Here is a 17669-nt window from a genome sequence, read left to right on the forward strand (position 1 = left end):
ATCTCAGGAAAAACTTACTAACTATAAGAACAGCAGGACAATGGAACAGACTGCCGAGGGAAGTTGTGAAAGTTCCTTCATGGGAGGTTTTCAAAAGGAGGCTGGATAGCCATCTGTCTTGGATGGTTTAGACACAACAAACCCTCCATCGTGGCAGGGGGTTAGACTAACTCTTTGATCCTATGATTCTACCTCTCTGCCTCCCTTAGCTCCTCCAGTTCAACCACTCTGGTGTCCAGAGCCCATACTCGGTCTCTGAGGGCCTTGAGCTTCTTTCACTGAATGCACACATATGTCACCTGCCCACAAGGCAGGTAATCATACATGCGGCACTGGGTGCAATAAATTGGATAGCCCCCACTTTGTTGCTGGACTGTTTAATTTGAGAATGTCTGTTACAAAAGCCATGTGATAATTTTAAAATACTTTTCAGAGTAATAGGGAATCTCAAGTAATAGGGAATCCTTTTCTCCCTCCGTAGTCATGCTGTGTGCATATTGTACCTGGTTCTCCGAGCTCTGGACACTGTAGAAGATGATATGACCATCAGTTTAGAAACCAAGGTCCCAATGTTGCATGACTTCCACTCCTATCTGTATCAGCCGGACTGGAGATACATGGAGAGCAAGGAGAAGTATAAGCAAGTGCTTGAGGACTTTCCAACGGTGAGCCATTAGTTTCCATGTTTCAAACTATAATATAACCCATATGTTGACGAGTACAGGTATCCACTTCAAACATCTTTGCAACTTGGTACGTAGGAATTGCCAGATGACTGAAGACATGGTTATTGGCAATGCCTGCTGGAGTGTCACCGGGTTTGCTGTTGGAATATATACGAATCAGAGATGTCAAAAACAACTTATTTGTAACTCTAAACTGCCCTAGAATTTCAGGCACTTCCCAGCTTTGATACTGAGGACTATGTTTTAGAGGCCCAAAATCATATCCATTCACATACCTACGGTCATGTACATTTCACTGCAGTTGTGCGTAATTGTGGTGATTTAGGGGGTCTACACACTTGCACATGTGACTGCATTCAAAATTGGGGGAAAACTATATGCTGATAAACTTTGCATGTGTGCAAGTGAGGGTCACCCTCTGAAAACTTGGCTCTAAAAATTATATGTTCCCTTGGGTGTTGAAAAAGCAGATGAGCTTCAAACTGTGAAATGACAGACTTGGTAATTCTTGCTCTCCGTGTCAATAGACCTCAGGTGTGACATGCCCTGCCCCCTGGAAGGAAGGGGAATGATAGCAACTCGCTCTGTGACCTCCTGATGCCCAGTTTATGGAGGGAGTTACCTTGGTGGAGGTTTTGGAGAATATGTTACTTACTTACAAGAGTCTTGAGGAACTTGTTCTACTTAGTTTATCAAAGAGAAGGTTAAGACTCTAGTGGAGAGCTCTTTAATCTAGCAGACAAAGGCATAACAAGATCCAGTGACTGAAAGGTACAGCTAGACACATTCAGACTGGAAATAAGATGTGCCTTTGAACAGTGAGGGGAATTACCCATCGGGGCAAGGTAACCAGGGATGTGGTGGATTCTCTGTCACCAGAAGTCTTTAAATTGATACTTTCTTAAAGGTATGGTCTAGTTCAACCAGGAGTTACAGAGCTCAATGATGGAATTGCTGTGTGAAAATTTCTGACCTGTGTTATGCAGCAGGTCAGACCAGATGATCCTAGTGGTCCTTTCTAGCCATATGTCTATGAAATATTAAAAGAAAACTACAATCATAGAGAAAGGCACAGTACCAAGGATAGACCTGAAGAATAGCGCTATAAGGAGGCTCTTTCAGCTGTCAGAAGAGGAGGTTTATGTGAATTGATAGAGAGAAAGGCTGATGCAAGGTGAATATAGGATTCGGGGAGTGGAGAAAAGAAAGTGATGAGGTCTGGAAGATAAAGACCCAGTCCATGGATTGCTTTAAGAACAAGGAGGGCAGCTTTGAACTAGGCTCTGGAATACATAGAGAGCTGTGGGAGCAGTTTGAGGCTAGGAGTGATGTGAGCATGCTGCTTTGCCTGGGAGAAAGGCATCCAGTGGCAATACACATGTTGACATCTGGGGAGATGGGCCTTGGGGACGATGTAGCGAGCCGAGCTTCAAAAGAACACTGGAAATCTTTTCTTTTCATTATTCCCATCAGCTTACCTGCTGTTCACTTGCTGGGACTCTTCCCACAGAAGAGTTTATTGTTGTAAGCAAGCATTCACAAACTCCCAAGTGGTGCTGCCCAAGGTTATACTGTCTTCATGAAGATACAAATTGCATTTGAGCTGTGGCCAAAGATCAGAGGAATTTTTGTTGAAGAACTTGCTGAATCTGTGTTTACTGCTGAGTGGCTTGAATCTGCTTCCATTGAAGCCAGTGCGGAATTTTGCCAATCCCTTCAGTGGGGAGCAGGATAAAACCCCATTAAGCTGTAACCTATTATTCTCTTAGTCTGTTAATGAATGCCAAATTCTGCTTCACTTTCAGCACTATGTATATTTCCTTGTGGTTTCTGTTGTAGATCTCCTTGGAGTTCAGGAACCTGGCAAAGGTGTATCGAGATATGATTGCAGATATTTGTCACAAGATGGGAGCTGGTATGGCAGAGTTCTTGCAAAAGAAGGTTGATTCCCTGCAAGAGTGGGATAAGGTAAGTGAATCTGTAAGTGATCATGGAGAGAGCATGCTCAGAGCAACACCCACAGTCCCTGCTGGGGGCCTGGCATTCTGCACTTGCCGCAGATCGTTACAGTTTCTTCTCCCCTGGGACTGGTGATGCTCACCCAGTCGTAGACAGGTACCCAAAATGAGCAAAGGACAAAGTGTTAACTCAGAGTCTTGCTACTTGGGAAGCCTCCTTCGATGTGAATGTAAAGAGTTATCTTAGCAATGAGAGCTCTATGTAAATTTCACTGGGCATCAAAAAGCTACTGTATGTTGTTACTGACCCTTGTGAATGACAGTATTTGTAAATGTCCACAAAAGAGCCTTGAAGGGATGGTGTCCCTAGCCTCTGTTTGCCAGAAGCTGGAAATAGGCAACAGGGGATGGATCACTTGATGATGACCTGTTCTGTTCATTCCCTCTGGGGCACCTGGCACTGGCCACTGTCGGAAGACAGGATACAGGGCTAGATGGACCTTTGGTCTGACCCAGTATGGCCATTTTTATGTTCTTATGATGCTGTTTTGGAGCTCTTTGACTAGAATCAGCTATTGAAGCAGCTGCTCTCCTATGGGTCTTTCATCTGGAAAGTGGAAGCCCTGAGCTGCTAACAGCTGTGGATGACACATTTGCTATTTTTCCTGAGTGGAGCAGTGCTCTGGTGGTAGAATCCATGCTGCAGAACCATATTCCTGGGGTCGGGATGTTGGCTGTCAAGCACGGGCATGAAGAGACATGCTTAGGAATGCTCAGCCCATGTAACTCAGCCCATGTAACTGAATTCAGAGGCAAAATCAAATACCACTGACATAGTCATCAAAACAAGAAAAGGCGCACACGGCACACGCAATAACCTACAGGTGTCATTTTGATGTAGCCATTTGGACTAGGGGATATAGATCGATAAACATTTTTTCCTCTCTCCAAACCTTGCAGTATTGTCACTACGTTGTTGGGTTGGTGGGCATTGGCCTTTCTCGTCTGTTCTCTGTGCTGGAGCTAGAAGACCCTATCATAGGACAGGACACAGAGCTTGCAAATTCCATGGGCGTCTTCATTGAGAAAACCATCATCATCCGTGATTATCTGGAGGACCAGTTGGCAGGAAGAGAATTCTGGCCCAGAGAGGTAAAGGAAACCAGCCCTTTTTAAGATGGAACTTCTGCTAGATACGGCTCATTAGGAAGTGTTAGTGTTGTGATTCAGACAGCTCATCTGAAGGGGACAGGACTGAAGATACTGGTACTGCTTTGATGCAGTTTAGTCAGAACTAGTTGGGAGACTCATTTCACAGAATTCACTTCCAGTTCCTATTCTGATATAGAAGATCTCTGGGCTTTTTCAAAAAAAAAAACTTGCCCAAGTCTGTTTGCATGGAGTTAGGCCAAACACTTCTGCCCTAGAGCTCTGAGCAGTCACATTTAGCCGTGTGTGTGTCCCACAGGGGCTAAACTCTATTGCTAACATTGATAAATTTGTATACTAGTAACTGTCATATGAAGGGATGGCAAGTGCATGGTTCACATCCAAACATCTCATTAATGTGTCCATTAAAGCAAAACTCAGAGGAGAAGCTGGAACGTCTGCGGTGTTTTTGTCTCCCTGTGATCATGGAGCAAAGCTGTGATCTAGGAGACCAGGCTTATTGTCCTTGGTCATGCACCTGTTCAGCAGAGGGTTTAGAGAAACCTCTACTGTCAGAGAACACCCAGTATGCTATTGCTGTGCTCCATGCACCAGCACCATTGGCAGGATATGACATCACTGTTGTAATAAGTGTGTAAGTGCATTGTAGAATCAGAGGCATGGATGTTCAGCTTCAGAGCTCCCACCTGGGTCAAATTCTTCTCAGCAGAGTGGGATCCAAATGCCTTTGTTTTGTGTCTGTCTAGAAATTCACCACTTTGGTAGGACTCTCTTCTAGAAGTTAGTCTCTGTATCCCAGTAGGTCTCATGGAGAGGGGCCCTGTAATGGGGCTGAATGGAATTGGAGGCTAGAGTAATCTCGAGTGTTTTAAAGGTCCTTTTTCTGACTGCAACAAGGTCTGATTATGAGAATGAGGTGACGTTCAGTAATAAGATTTTTGTTTGATACGGGCCCCCTTTGAATATGAATGTCTGAAAAGTGCTAACTGCTGAGTGGTGTTACTATGTACTGTCGGTGTTCCCAGGTTTGGAGCAGGTATGCCAAGAAGCTGTCGGATCTCGCCAAGCCAGAGAACATTGATGTGGCTGTCCAGTGTATGAATGAACTGATCACAAATGCTTTACACCATATCCCTCATGTCCTCACCTACTTATCTAGACTGAAAACCCAAAGTGTCTTCAACTTCTGTGCTATTCCGCAGGTAGGTTAACATTTGCAGATGTTTTAAACAGGATCTTCTAGCTGCTTCATCCTCTCCCTTGGAACTGGATGTCCTTTGAGGTCTATGCATAGTGTTTAATAGTAGCATTATTTAATAACGGTACATAAATAAATTCAATGTGGAACATTTTGAGTGTTTGCCTCGTCCTGAGAAACTGTGTCCTTTCCGCAAGGGAATGGCTCTGCTTTTGGATATGGTGTGGGAAGTTGGAAATGGTTGCTGCCAGATGAATGTAAATAAACAGGACTCTCTTTTCTCCTAAACTAAGACAATCCTACATAGTTAATGAAAATATTAGGAACCTTTCTGTTCTCTGTCTTCCTTGTCTTTGCTTTAGTCATCCATTGTGAGCAGTGCTTCTTTAGAAATCATTTCTCTATTCTCTGCTTTAAGCTAAGCTCTGCCTTTTATACCATGGGTGATTTGCCATCGATTTCAAATGGAGCCAGGATTTCATCCCATGTGCACAGCTTACAGCATAGAGTAAATGCTGTTTTTGTCATTTCTCCCTAGGTGATGGCCATCGCCACTCTGGCGGCCTGTTACAATAACAAACAGGTGTTTAGGGGGGTGGTGAAGATTCGGAAAGGACAAGCTGTCACTTTAATGATGGATGCCACGAACATACAGGCTGTCAAGTCTATAATGTACCAGTATGTGGAAGAGGTGGGTTGGATCGCTTGCTTTGAATGAGTAACTTTCAAATTTAGATGTTCCTCTTTCCTCCTCAGGTCTATGCAGTTAGGGCTAAGCTGGGGGTACCACTGTAACCCTCTGTTTCAGCCATTTAGTAACTTTCATTTTCTTTTGGCCAAAATTGCTGAAGATCTAGAAACGAGCATAGCATGAAACAGCTTGAAATAGTAAAGTCTGGAATGCGGCTGTTTTCCTTGGTGCTTTAGATTCTCTGGCCTCACTCATTTGTGTCTCAGGTTTCATTCAGATTTTATACACACTGTAGCATAATGCAACACCAATATTACACAGTTGTATGCAATAATATAACATGGGTGCTACAATTTGTGTAAACACCCCATATTTGTTTGTCTAAATACTGTACAGTTTCCTCGTGAGTCAACTTAATGGGGAATTGCACAGTTCCTGTCTGGAAAGTTTTTGTATCTTTCCAGAGCATCATGGAGAACAAAAGGCCTTTAATTGCTATGACTGTGCAAATTAGCCGATATGTAGGGCAAAACTTTGGTGGCTTGACTCACCTATTTCTAAAACTGTCATCTCACAGAGCCACAGTCCCTTAATGCAGTACCCCTCCAGTCAATGGGACTTCTCAGAAGTGCACTGGATGCTATACAAAAATAAAGACATGGTCCTCATCTCTAAGGAGCTGGTGAGAAGCTGACGGCCCCACTGGCATCAATTACCATTGAAAACCAGGCCACCAAATTCTGATTAAACAAAATGGTTCTTGCAAGAAGACTGCTCAGGGGATGTCTCATAGCCATGGGCAGGGCCACTGTAGAACACTGCTAGCTACGCTTGGGCCTATGGTTGTTCCTAGCAACATTCTGTCATGTTTCCCCTGGACCGTGCAGATGGGAACTCTCTGAAAATTGTCTGAGAACGGTATTGTGAGCTCATGCAAGGGAGTACCTTGGCCCTGTTAAAATCAGAGCTAACTGGTTCACAGACAGTTCTTGTTGGCAAGATGCAAATGCTGTCCCTGAATTAGATGCCACTTTGTAGTGGTTGTATGACCTCCGAGTAGCTCTGGGCTGAGCTGACTTAACCATATTAATAACAGGGCTTATGATGGGCTACAAAATGTTTAGACCCGTGGCCCAGTTTTTCAAGGGTACTTATGTTCCTAAATCCCTCTGAAACCAATGGGATTTAGGCACCTAAATATATTTTTAAAATCCCAGTGCAGGCGGTGTTAGCAAGGACTTCCAAGCAGGAACTGTTACTTAGTTTTAAACAATAGACTTCTGCACACGGATGAAGGTGCCCTACCACAGAAACAGCAAGTCCAACCAATTTCCAGCAGCATTAAAAGCCGATAAGCCTCATTCAGACTAATGGCTCAAACGCCATTGCGGACTGACTCCTAAAGAGTATGGGCTAAAACAGAGTTCAGCTGTGAGCACAGTTCTCAGACAAATCGTTCCCAGGGAAATGGGGCTTGAATCTTGCTAAGCTGGTGCCATTCTGATCTCAATGCAGCTTGCAAACTAGGCAGTTTCCCATTCCTGGGGAGTATTGTTCTGTTTGGATATCCATGGCATCACTGCAATGATACAGCTCCTGTGCGGGAGGTCCCGTTTCACATTTGAGGGCTACTAGATGGTGTGTTGTTCTCATGGTTATTTTGTAATCTTGCATGGGCTTTTTTTCTCTCTTCAGATCTATCGGAAGATCCCAAGTGCTGACCCATCTTCTAACAAGACCCAGCGGATCATCGTCTCTATACAGACACTGTGTTTGCCCAGTGGCACGGTGGTATCCCATAACCATTACTCCCCCATCTACCTCTCGTGCACTGTGCTTCTGGCAGCGCTGAGTTGGCAGTATCTGAGTGCGATGTCAGAGGCGTTGGAGGAGGATGTACAGGCCAATGAGAACTGAGGGTTGGTTGGGAGAGTGAAGGCAGTGGTTGGGTAATGTTGGGAAGGGGTTCATGTCTCTTTCCTATTGGGTCTGCTGCCCTGTGGGATTCCAGAGTGGCATGAGCCCTTGAAGCTGTGAATGGGAAGGTACTGGTTGACCTGCAGCTATTGGGTGTATTGCAGCCACTAGCTGGTAGCTGGCAGCGGGAGTCGGATGTTTTCGTTGTTCGGATGAACAGGTTACGAATGTGACAGTTGTAGTCTCTTTGTGGGAAACGATGTTTTACCTGAATTCTGACTGTGCTATTTTTAAATAGAAATCCAGATTGCCTCCCTTGCTTTTGATTGCCTCCTTTGATTTTGACACCCTTTTCCAATGCAAGGCTATGTGACATCAGCGTTTGTGGTTTTCCTCTCTCCTCTTCCTGTGCTTCATATTCTTATCCCACTGTGTTCAATGCTCAGCAATTGTAGCGGTTCCAACTTGCATCATTGGGCTTGGAAGCTAACCTTTCCTAAGACTGAGGAACTCTTCAGTACGCGGGGAGAAATCTGTTTTCTGACCCCTTGTCTAAAAAGGCGGTGGCCTTCCACGACAGTGATGAGTGGGTGCGTGCTGTGCATCCCATCCTTGTACTACAGATTGCAGGGAGAGAGACTAGGTTGTGCCGCAGAGCTGTCTGGATGCAGGAAAGCTGAGCTCTTTATGCCATCTGGCCATAACACCTCGTCTGCCACTTTTAAATACCCCCCCCATCACCACCAAAATAAAGGATCCCCAGCAAGAAAATTTAACACCTTGGGGAAATTTATTCCCCACTTGACTTACCCATACCTGCTCACCAGGGTCACTTAAGCCCCTTCCCTGGCTTTAAGAGAAGGAGAACTGCAAGTGAGCATTACCACCCAAACTATGCCACCTTCAAATCCACATTGCACCCAAAACACAGGAGCTATGGGCACAGTTATCTGATCTCAATTTACATCGGACCAGAATGACCTGAAGAAAGCAACACCCATCGGTGTTAAACTACTAGAGATCTTCTGTGCTTTTAAACCTACAAACTTCATGATTCAGCACAGGGGCAAGTGCCTATTGACCAGAACACACTGGCTTCCTCGAAACAATAAACAAAATGTGGGGATTTCTCGCCCTGCCTGGCTTCTTTCCTCTGATATTCCACTGCCCTGTTTTCCCTCTCCCTGCATCCTTTCCTCCTTGCTTCCCCCCCATTTCACTTTTAACTCTTACTGCTAAATATGAGTTAACAGTGTAACACTGTTGCAAAAAAAAGCAAACATCATTCTGGGATGTAGTAGCAGGAGTGTTGTCAGCAAGACACGAGAAGTAATTTTTCCTCTCTTCTCTGCACTGGCTGATTAGGCCTCAGCTGGAGTATTGTGTCCAGTTCTGGGTGCCACATTTCAGGAAAGATCTAGACAAACCAGAGAAAGTCCAGAGAAAAGCAACAAAAATGATTAAAGATCTAGAACAGTGGTTCTCAAACTTATTTGATCGCACCTCCCTTCTTTGTGTCTGCAGTAATTCCTACCCCCCTTCCAGCCATACAAGTATATATACCCATAAAAAAAGTCAACATTCAATGCTCACTAAATATTAAAACCAGTAAGGCATTGATTCAAACAAAGCCAACAATCCATTGTAACAAGAGCAAAAAAACAAACTGCAACTGCGGTACAATCTTACAATGAAATGTGCACACCGCGTTGTAGCAAAGGGATTAACGTACAGATGGCAACGACTTTGTATAACGACGTGCAGGCTTAGAAATCTGTCAGAATGGACAGCGCCATCTAGAGAAAAAGGCACAGCACCGTCTGAGGACCTGATATCTCCGGAGGAATCAGCGTTGCTAGTTATTCATTGCTGGGGGTGAAATGTGCACAGTTTATTTTGCCTAACGCTTCTCATTACCCTCCCTCCCCGAATACATCCCCCCCTCCCAGAATACATTCCATGCCCCCCTGGTTTGAGAACCCCCCCCCCGCCCAGAATACATTCCATGCCCCCCTGGTTTGAGAACCCCCCCCCCGCCCAGAATACATTCCATGCCCCCTGGTTTGAGAAACCTCCCCCCCACCCAGAATACATTCCATGCCCCCTGGTTTGAGAAACCTCCCCCCCACCCAGAATACATTCCATGCCCCCCTGGTTTGAGAACCCCCCCCGCCCAGAATACATTCCACACACCCCTGGTTTGAGACCCCCCCAAATACATTCCATGCCCCCCTGGTTTGAGAACCCCCCCCCTGCCCAGAATACATTCCACGCCCCCCTGGTTTGAGACCCCCCCCAAATACATTCCATGCCCCCCCTGGTTTGAGAACCTCTGGTCTAGAAAACAGGACCTATGAGGGAAAATTGAAAAAAAATGGGTTTGTTTAGTCTGGAGAAGAGAAAACCGAGGGAGGGGCATGATAACAGTTTTCAAGTACATAAAAGGTTGTTACAAGGAGGAGGGAGGAAAATGGTTCTCCTTAACCTCTGAGGACAGGACAAGGAGCAGCAAGGGAAGTTTAGGTTGGACATTAGGAAAAACTTCCTAATTGTCAGGGTGGTCATACACTGGAACTATGTGCCTAGGGAGGTTGTGGAATCCCCATCACTGGAGACTTTTCAGAGCAGGTTAGACAAACAGCTGTCAGGGTTGGTCTAGACCAGTGGTTCCCAAACTTGTTCCACCACTTGTGCAGGGAAAGCCCCTGGCGGGCCGGGCCAGTTTGTTTACCTGCCGCGTCTGCAGGTTCGGCCGATCACGGCTCCCACTGGCCGCAGTTCGTTGCTCCAGGCCCAATGGGAGCTGCTGGAAGCGGCGGCCGGTACGTCCCTCAGCTCGCGCTGCTTCCAGCAGCTCCCACGGGCCTGGAGCAGCGAACCGCGGCCAGTGGGAGCCGCGATGGGCCGAACCTGCAGACGCGGCAGATAAACAAACCGGCCTGGCCCGCCAGGGGCTTTTCCTGCACAAGCGGCGGAATAAGTTTGGGAACCACTGCTCTAGATAATACTTAGTCCTGCCATTAGTGCAGAGGACTGGACTAGAAGACCTCTTGAGGTCCCTTCCAGTCCTACAATTCTATGATTCTGTGCTTCTTCCCCTTCTCCCCCACCTCATAGCGCAGGGGTTATAGGAATGGGGCAGCATCATGCCTTCTTATAGAAAATAACGGCAACTTGGTATGCCCGATTGGCCTAGGTCTGAGATTGGTGTGCAGGTGGCATACAGTGCTGCAGACAAAGCAATGCTAATGCCAACCAGGTGCTGTAATTGACATACTAATGATGATGAGGCCTCCCCCAGCGTCCCCTCTTTTTGCCTTCCTCAGTGCCCATATTTCACTTCTGTACTTAGGATATCCCTCTAGAGGAGGGGACCCCAGTTGTTAGGAAGAGACAGATAATAGTAATGGGGGATTTGATTACCAGAATTATAGATAGTTGGGTTTGTGATGACTGGGAGAACCACATAATCAATTGCCTGCGGGTTGGGGACCTCTCCAGACATCTAGACAGACTTATGTACAGTGCTGGGGAAGAGCTAATAGTTGTGGTACATGTAGGTATCAGTGACATAAGGAAGGAAAGGAGAGAGGTCCTGGAGCCCACATTTAGGCTGCTAGGTAAGAGATTAAAGTCCAGGACCTCCATGGTAGCATTCTCTGCAATGCTTCCCGTCCCACACGCAGGACCACTTAGACAGGCAGAACTTCAGGGTCTCAATGCACGGATGAGGCAACAGTGTTTGTAGGAGGGATTTAGTTTTATTAGGAAATGGGGAACCTTTTGCGAAAGGAAGAGCCTGTAGAGAAAGGATGAGCTCCACCTCTACCAAAATGGAACTGGATTTCTGACTTAAAATTAAAAAGATCATAGAGGAGTTATTAAACTAAGGGCTGAGGGAAAGCTGATAGGTGTGGAGGAGCACATGGTACAGAGACATTCCTTAGGGGAGGTTTTCTTAAGGAGATATTCTACAGCCTAATAAAGAGGAGAGGATAGAAGTTGATAAAATACAGGTAGGAATTGAAGAGAAACAATCAAATGAAAAAGACTCCCATTCAATTACATAAAGGCCGACAAATATTGACAGATTTTGTAAGTGCTTGTATACAAACGCTAGGAGACTAAATACTAAGATGGGTGAACTTGAGTACCTACCATTAAATGAGGATATTGATATAATAGAGATCACAAATTATAATCAATGAGGATATTGATATAATAGAGATCACAAATGATAATCAATGGGACACAGTAATACCTGGGTACAAAATACAGAGGGATAACAGAGTTGGTCATGCTGGTAGGATTATGGCATTATCTGTGAAAGAAAGCATCGAGTAAAATGTAGTAAAAAACTTAAAAGAAACAAACTGTACCATAGAATCTCTTTGGGCAGAAACTATGCTTAAATAATAGGAGTGTAGCACTAGGAGAATTCTGTGGACGCCCTGACTAAGCTGGGGATGGTGACTGTGAAATGCTCAGAGAGATTAGTGAGGCTATAAAGCCAGACATCCTAGCAAAAATGGGGGATTTCAACTATCCTCATCTTGACTGGGAACATGTCACCTCAGGCTGGGATGCAGAGATAAAATTTCTAGACGCTGTAAATGCCATTGCTACGCTGCTGGGCTACAGTCCTTGACCTTAAAGCTACATGTATAATAAACTTTATGTGGCCAGCTCCAGATGAATGGAATCTTAGGGCAAGTCCACACGTAAAATGTTACAGCAATGCAACTGCAACCTAGCTGTAGCTTCTCCCATTGACGTAGCTAATCCACCTGCACAAAGGGTGGCCGGCAGCTAAATGATGGGAGCAGCCCTGTCTACGCCGGGGGTTAGGTCAGTATACTTGCGTGGCTGAGGGGTGCGAATTTTTCACACCCCTGAGCGATGTAGCTATATCGATGTAAGTTTATAGTGTAGACCGGGGCTGAGTCATGGCCCCAGTATGTTGCAATTCCCTTGGAGGCCTCTTTCCATTCGACTTCCCAAGAACTCAGTTCAACTCCAGATTTTGTGTCACACACATATTTTTATCTGGCAGACAGCAACGCTACACCGAGTGGATCAGATTCAAGCGTAGGGGGTGGGTGTAGGGCATACCACACATCCAAAGTTACATAGAAACCCTCTTCCTTTACACATGACATTGCTCACAGGCACCAGCTTCCAACTTTCCCTGGGGGAGCTCAACCCCGCTGCCATCCCAGGCCCTGCCCCCACTCCACCTCTTCCCCCAAGGCCCCGCTCCCGCTCCACCTCTTCCCACCCAGTTCTGCCCCTTTCCCCAAGCATGTCCTGTCCCCACTCCTCCCCCTCCCTCCCAGCACCTCCTGCACGCCGTGGAACAGCTGATCCATGGTGGGCGGGAGACCCTGGGATAGGGGGGAAGCTGGCTGCTGGTGCGTGCTAAGCACACACAAATTTTTTTCTGTGGGTGCTCAAGCCCTGCTCTTTACCTCAACTTACCTTCCAGGCTTATCTTGTCCATTGTTATCTTGTCCATTGTAGATGGTCCCCTGGGTGTTCCCCCTTATTTTAGCTGGTACGGACATTGTGTCTCTCAGCTCACTGACCCATTTACCTGTGTTAGTTAGCACAGACACTCTGCTTCCAGCCTGCTGATCCATTTACCTCTCTAGTCCTGTCTCCCAAATGTCAGGTCAGGCCTATACAGCACCACCACTGGGCTGAAAAGTCATTTCTGGCTCTCCCGGGGAGTTGGGGGTGGGGGTTAGGCAGGGCCGCATTAACACTCCTGTGGGCTTGGGGCTATTAGATTTAGCGGGGACCCTGTATACAAGTCTTTTTTGTCGGAGGGAGTTTGGTGCAGGAGGGGGCTGGGGCAGGGGATTGGGGTGCAGGGTCTGGGTGCAGCAGGGAGTTCTGGTCTGGTGCAGAGCATTGGAGTCCAGGAGAGGGTGAGGGGTGTGGGCTCTGGGAGGGAGTTTGGTGTAAGAGGGGGCTCTGGGCTGGGCCAGGGGGTTGGGGTGCAGGAGGGAGTGCAGGGTCTGGGAGGGAGTTTGGGTGCAGGAGGAGGATTCTGATGTGGGCCAGGGGGTTAGGGTGTAGGAGGGGGTGTGGGGTCTGGGAGGGAGTTTGGGTGCAGGAGGGGGCTCTGGGCTGAGGCAGGGGGTTGGGGTGCGGGAGGGGGTGCGGGGTGCCGGATCCGAGGGGCACTCACCTCGGGTGGCTCCCGGCAAGCGGCGACCAGTTCCTGCAGCCCCTAGGTGGAGGCGGGGCTGGTGGCTCTGCGCACGCTGCCCCCGTCTGCAGGCACTGCCTCCGCAGCTCCCATTGGCCGCGGAACCCAAACTCCCTCTCAGAGTCTGCGCCCTGCATCACCACTCCCCGCACCCCACCCCTGCACTCCGAATCCCTTGTGGCCGTTCCTCCGCCTAGGAGCAGCAGGGACATGTTGCCGCCTCCAGGGAGCCACGTAGGGAGCCTGCCGGCCCCACGCCAACCGGACTATAAACCAGACTTTCTATGAAGGTTAGAAATGCCGGTTTATAGAGCTTTCCAGTTGCTACAGGACCAGATAACACAGCTTTTACTGTACATACTTATCACTTCTAAACACCTATCAATCGTATACTTCTATAATCCTACAACTTAAATCTCTTCAGCATACAATGATTATATATGACATAGCATATGAGTTAATTATAACATCACACAACATGCAATAAATGAAGGGTAAAATGAACTAATTGGCTACAGGAGGGAAGACTCCATCAGGAGACCGCCCCCCCCCCCCCCACTGATGACAACCTGTTGAGAGATCCACCGGACTCTATGATAGCTTTGGAAATGTGGTCATGAAAACAACGCTGGCTATTGCATGGGCTGGCTTGGGTTTTATACATCTGTTCATGATTGTAATATTGATTATCCGCTTAGTGAAATTTATAATGCAGACAACAACATCCCTTACTTGTAACTGTGTTTGTGATTCTTGTAGTTGTTCTTTGTGTGCTCCTACAGTCTGGAGAAGGAAATCCCTCTGGGTAACTTTTGCCCCCTGCGGATTCTAAAACTGTAGCAGCCCGGGTGATGGATTCCCTCACTAGGGACACTGTGGTTTAACACAGACCTGTTGATTACCAAAATAAAGGCTACACCGCCTACTAACTACATTTACTAGCAAGGCTCAATTCGTCTCGGAGATGCCTAGCGCTAATCGCTTGTATCAGCAGGTTGCCCTTTGAAAAGTCACCACTACGGCTGACAGGAGGGGGTGAGTCCATTTGTTCGGGCAGGGGTCGTGGCCTGGGGGTCTGTGGTTTTGTTCTATTGCAGTTGTTGAGTAACTGAAACCGTCTCAAGCAAACTGGCAGACTCAGTGCCCCTTAACTCCCTCCCTTCTGCCCTCTGTTGCTCTTCATTGTATGTCCATCTGGGGTGACCACCTCATAAGACCACAGGGCAACCTCATGTGCTGTTTTTTTAAGAGTCCCTGCAAGAACCTGCTGATGTACCCAGTGTAGAAAAATATTTGACATCTGCCATATTGCCCCAAATTTCTTCCCTTATAGATAGTGGGAAATGGTCCCTTTTTCATGTTTATTGAATTCTTTTGGGTCTAAACAGAAGTGAAGGGATCTGTCTATTTTTACTCCAGTGACCAACAAGTGAACATACTTTCTTGGTTCTTCTGTTTGCACTCTGATTCCCAGAACCTATGCAACCCTCCCTTTAGCCTCTGCCTTAGGGCAAGGGCCGTTCTTCTAGGGGCATGAATTGTGCAGTACTTGGGCTTTTTCAGCTCTATTCTGTACTCTGTTGAGAGCTTCCCTATCCTATGGAAGACATCCTCAAACTCTTCCTCAATTGGTTTGGTCCACTGGCCCCGCAATGAGTGCACCCTCTTGAGACAAAGGGCTTGACACACTTTTAACCCAATAAGTGATAAGCCTTACCCTGCTACTATTACAAATTGTATCTTCTCCAGGTTATTTACTCATATATCTAATTTGCATATTCCTTTAGTGAGGATAAACTCTCCACTCTAAGCCCGGAGTTTTATCTGTTTATCTTACACTGTGGCTTTCTTTTAGCGTTAATAACACTGCTCCTGGCAACACATTGGCTTGTGCACCAGTGTCCAATCCAAAATGAATCTATGTCCCTTTTGGTTTCAGGTTGACAGTTCATTCGTCGGCTGCTCCAGGAGTGTCCATTGTTCTTATGAACAATTCATCTGAGCTACAGGTGATGGCTTCACCCTCTTTGTCCATGCTCTGCTGGTGCTTGCAAAATCTTGCAAAGCGATGTAATCTATTGCAGCTCTTGCATCTTTCAAAGATGATTACATCATTATGCAAGATTTTTGCAAGCACCAGCAAAGCATGGACAAAGAGGGTGACGACATCACCTGTAGCTCAGATGAATTGTTCATAGGAACAGTGGACACTCCTGGGGCAGCCGACAAATGAACTGTCAATCTGAAACCAAAAGGCACATTGCTGCTTGTCACAGCATGTGTGGCTCTCACTATGTGCTGTCCTTACTTGACTCTGCGTTTGAGCGCCGTGTGTCTTTCAGCCTCAGGTCTCTTTTCTTGTGGCATTTGGGATCCTCAGTCATGTCTATAGTGTCAGAGCACTGTCTGTCCTGCACCAGCTTCATTCTGGGCCGGGTGACTTCCATTGCTCCGCAAATTTTAGTGTCGTGTCAAGAGTTAATTCTGAGTCTCCCAGCAGCCTCTGAGTTTTGTGTTCCAGATTCCAATCACCACCTGGACTTTTAGCAGGGATTTGGTTAGCCCCCCACAATTGCAAGCTTGGTTTTCAGCCTGTGATCAGTCACAAACTCTCCTATGATTTCACCTTCTTTTTGTACTCCCTGTTTAAAAACCTCTCTCGTATGTTGTTACATGGAGTGCAGTACTCCTCAGTCTGCAATACAGGTTCACAGTGAGCTTTCTCGGAGTTAACTGACAACTCTTACATACAATTTTGCATCAGAACCTGCTCTGGAGGAATAAGGCTACTTTCTGAAGGTCTTCCTTTTCACAGGGACCCACTGCTCACAGACACAGAGTGCAGCGCTGCTGAAATCTCTTCCAGTTGTCTTCCCTATTTCCAGAGTTTTATCTCTGGTGGAGTCTTTAGCTGCTCTGTTCTTCAACTCAGGTTATTATATTTAATTTCTATGTACTCCTGGTTCCATGTTCGTCCGTAGTTCTACAGAGACACAGGTTCAATTCCCTGTTCCAGCCCAGACTTCCTGGACAAGTTTGAAACTGTTCCAGCTGCTTCTGCATAACAGCACATGGGCTTCTGCTGAGACTTCCGGACTCTGAAGCTAAGTCACTTGAAGGTATAGTTCCCAATACTCATGATAGGCTGCGTGTGAACCAGAATAGAGGGCCTGGGATGGGAAGTGGACTGGACTAGATGACCTCTCAAGGTCCCTTCCAGTCCTATGATTCTATGGTAAGTGTGTGTGTGTGTGTGTGGGGGGGCAATGGACTATGTGGGGGGGCAGGGGAGGGGGGACAGAATTGAGGGGGAAAAGAGTTTTGGAGAAGTGGGAGAGCTGATGGGATATGAGGATGTATTGATGTGGGTGGGTTGTTCATGGCCAATGAGCGCTGCAGAGGCAGCGCCTACGGGTGAGGGCAGAGCGCGGAGTGACCTGGCTGCACCTCCGCTTAGGAGCTGGAGTGACATGCTGGCTGCTTCCGGGAGCCACCTGAGGTAGGCACCACCCAGAGCCTGCACCCCAAACACTCTCCCACACCCCAACCCCCTGCTCGAGCCCTGAGCCCGCTGCCGCACCCAAACTCCCTCCTAGAGCCCGCACCCCCTCCTGCACTCCAAACCCCTCATCCCCAGTCCCACCCCAGAGGCTGCACCCCCAGCCGGAGTCCTCACCCCTGCACTCCAACCCCCTGCCCCAGCCCAAAGCTCCTTCCTTCACCCCAAACGCCTCCTCCCCGGCCCCACCCCAGAGTCCACACCGCAGCTGGAGTCCTCCCCCCTCCTGCTGCACCTTAACCCCCTGCTCCCAGTCTGGAGCCCTCTCCCGCACCC

The 17669-nt window shown here is 47.3% G+C and overlaps 1 protein-coding gene across 1 annotated transcript; it reads left to right on the plus strand.

The window, feature by feature from the left end:
• Nucleotides 1–486: 486 nt before the first annotated feature.
• Nucleotides 487–7839, plus strand: FDFT1 (farnesyl-diphosphate farnesyltransferase 1). Its single transcript, XM_075126182.1, has 6 exons — nt 487–665; nt 2526–2654; nt 3605–3796; nt 4840–5016; nt 5551–5703; nt 7399–7839. Exons 1-6 carry the CDS (start codon nt 540–542, stop codon nt 7618–7620), a joined length of 999 nt encoding a protein of 332 aa, XP_074982283.1. The 5' UTR covers nt 487–539; the 3' UTR covers nt 7621–7839.
• Nucleotides 7840–17669: the final 9830 nt, after the last annotated feature.

Source organism: Caretta caretta, chromosome 3 (assembly GCF_965140235.1).
Source record: "Caretta caretta isolate rCarCar2 chromosome 3, rCarCar1.hap1, whole genome shotgun sequence".
Classification (NCBI taxonomy): domain Eukaryota; kingdom Metazoa; phylum Chordata; order Testudines; family Cheloniidae; genus Caretta; species Caretta caretta.

Bases quoted from the DNA above. Each gene is read 5' to 3' on its own strand.
- FDFT1 (XM_075126182.1), top strand. From the start codon at position 540: ATGACCATCAGTTTAGAAACCAAGGTCCCAATGTTGCATGACTTCCAC. The intron at 666-2,525 runs GTGAGCCATTAG...TTTCTGTTGTAG, and splicing joins TGCTTGAGGACTTTCCAACG to ATCTCCTTGGAGTTCAGGAA. The intron at 5,704-7,398 runs GTGGGTTGGATC...TTCTCTCTTCAG, and splicing joins TGTACCAGTATGTGGAAGAG to ATCTATCGGAAGATCCCAAG.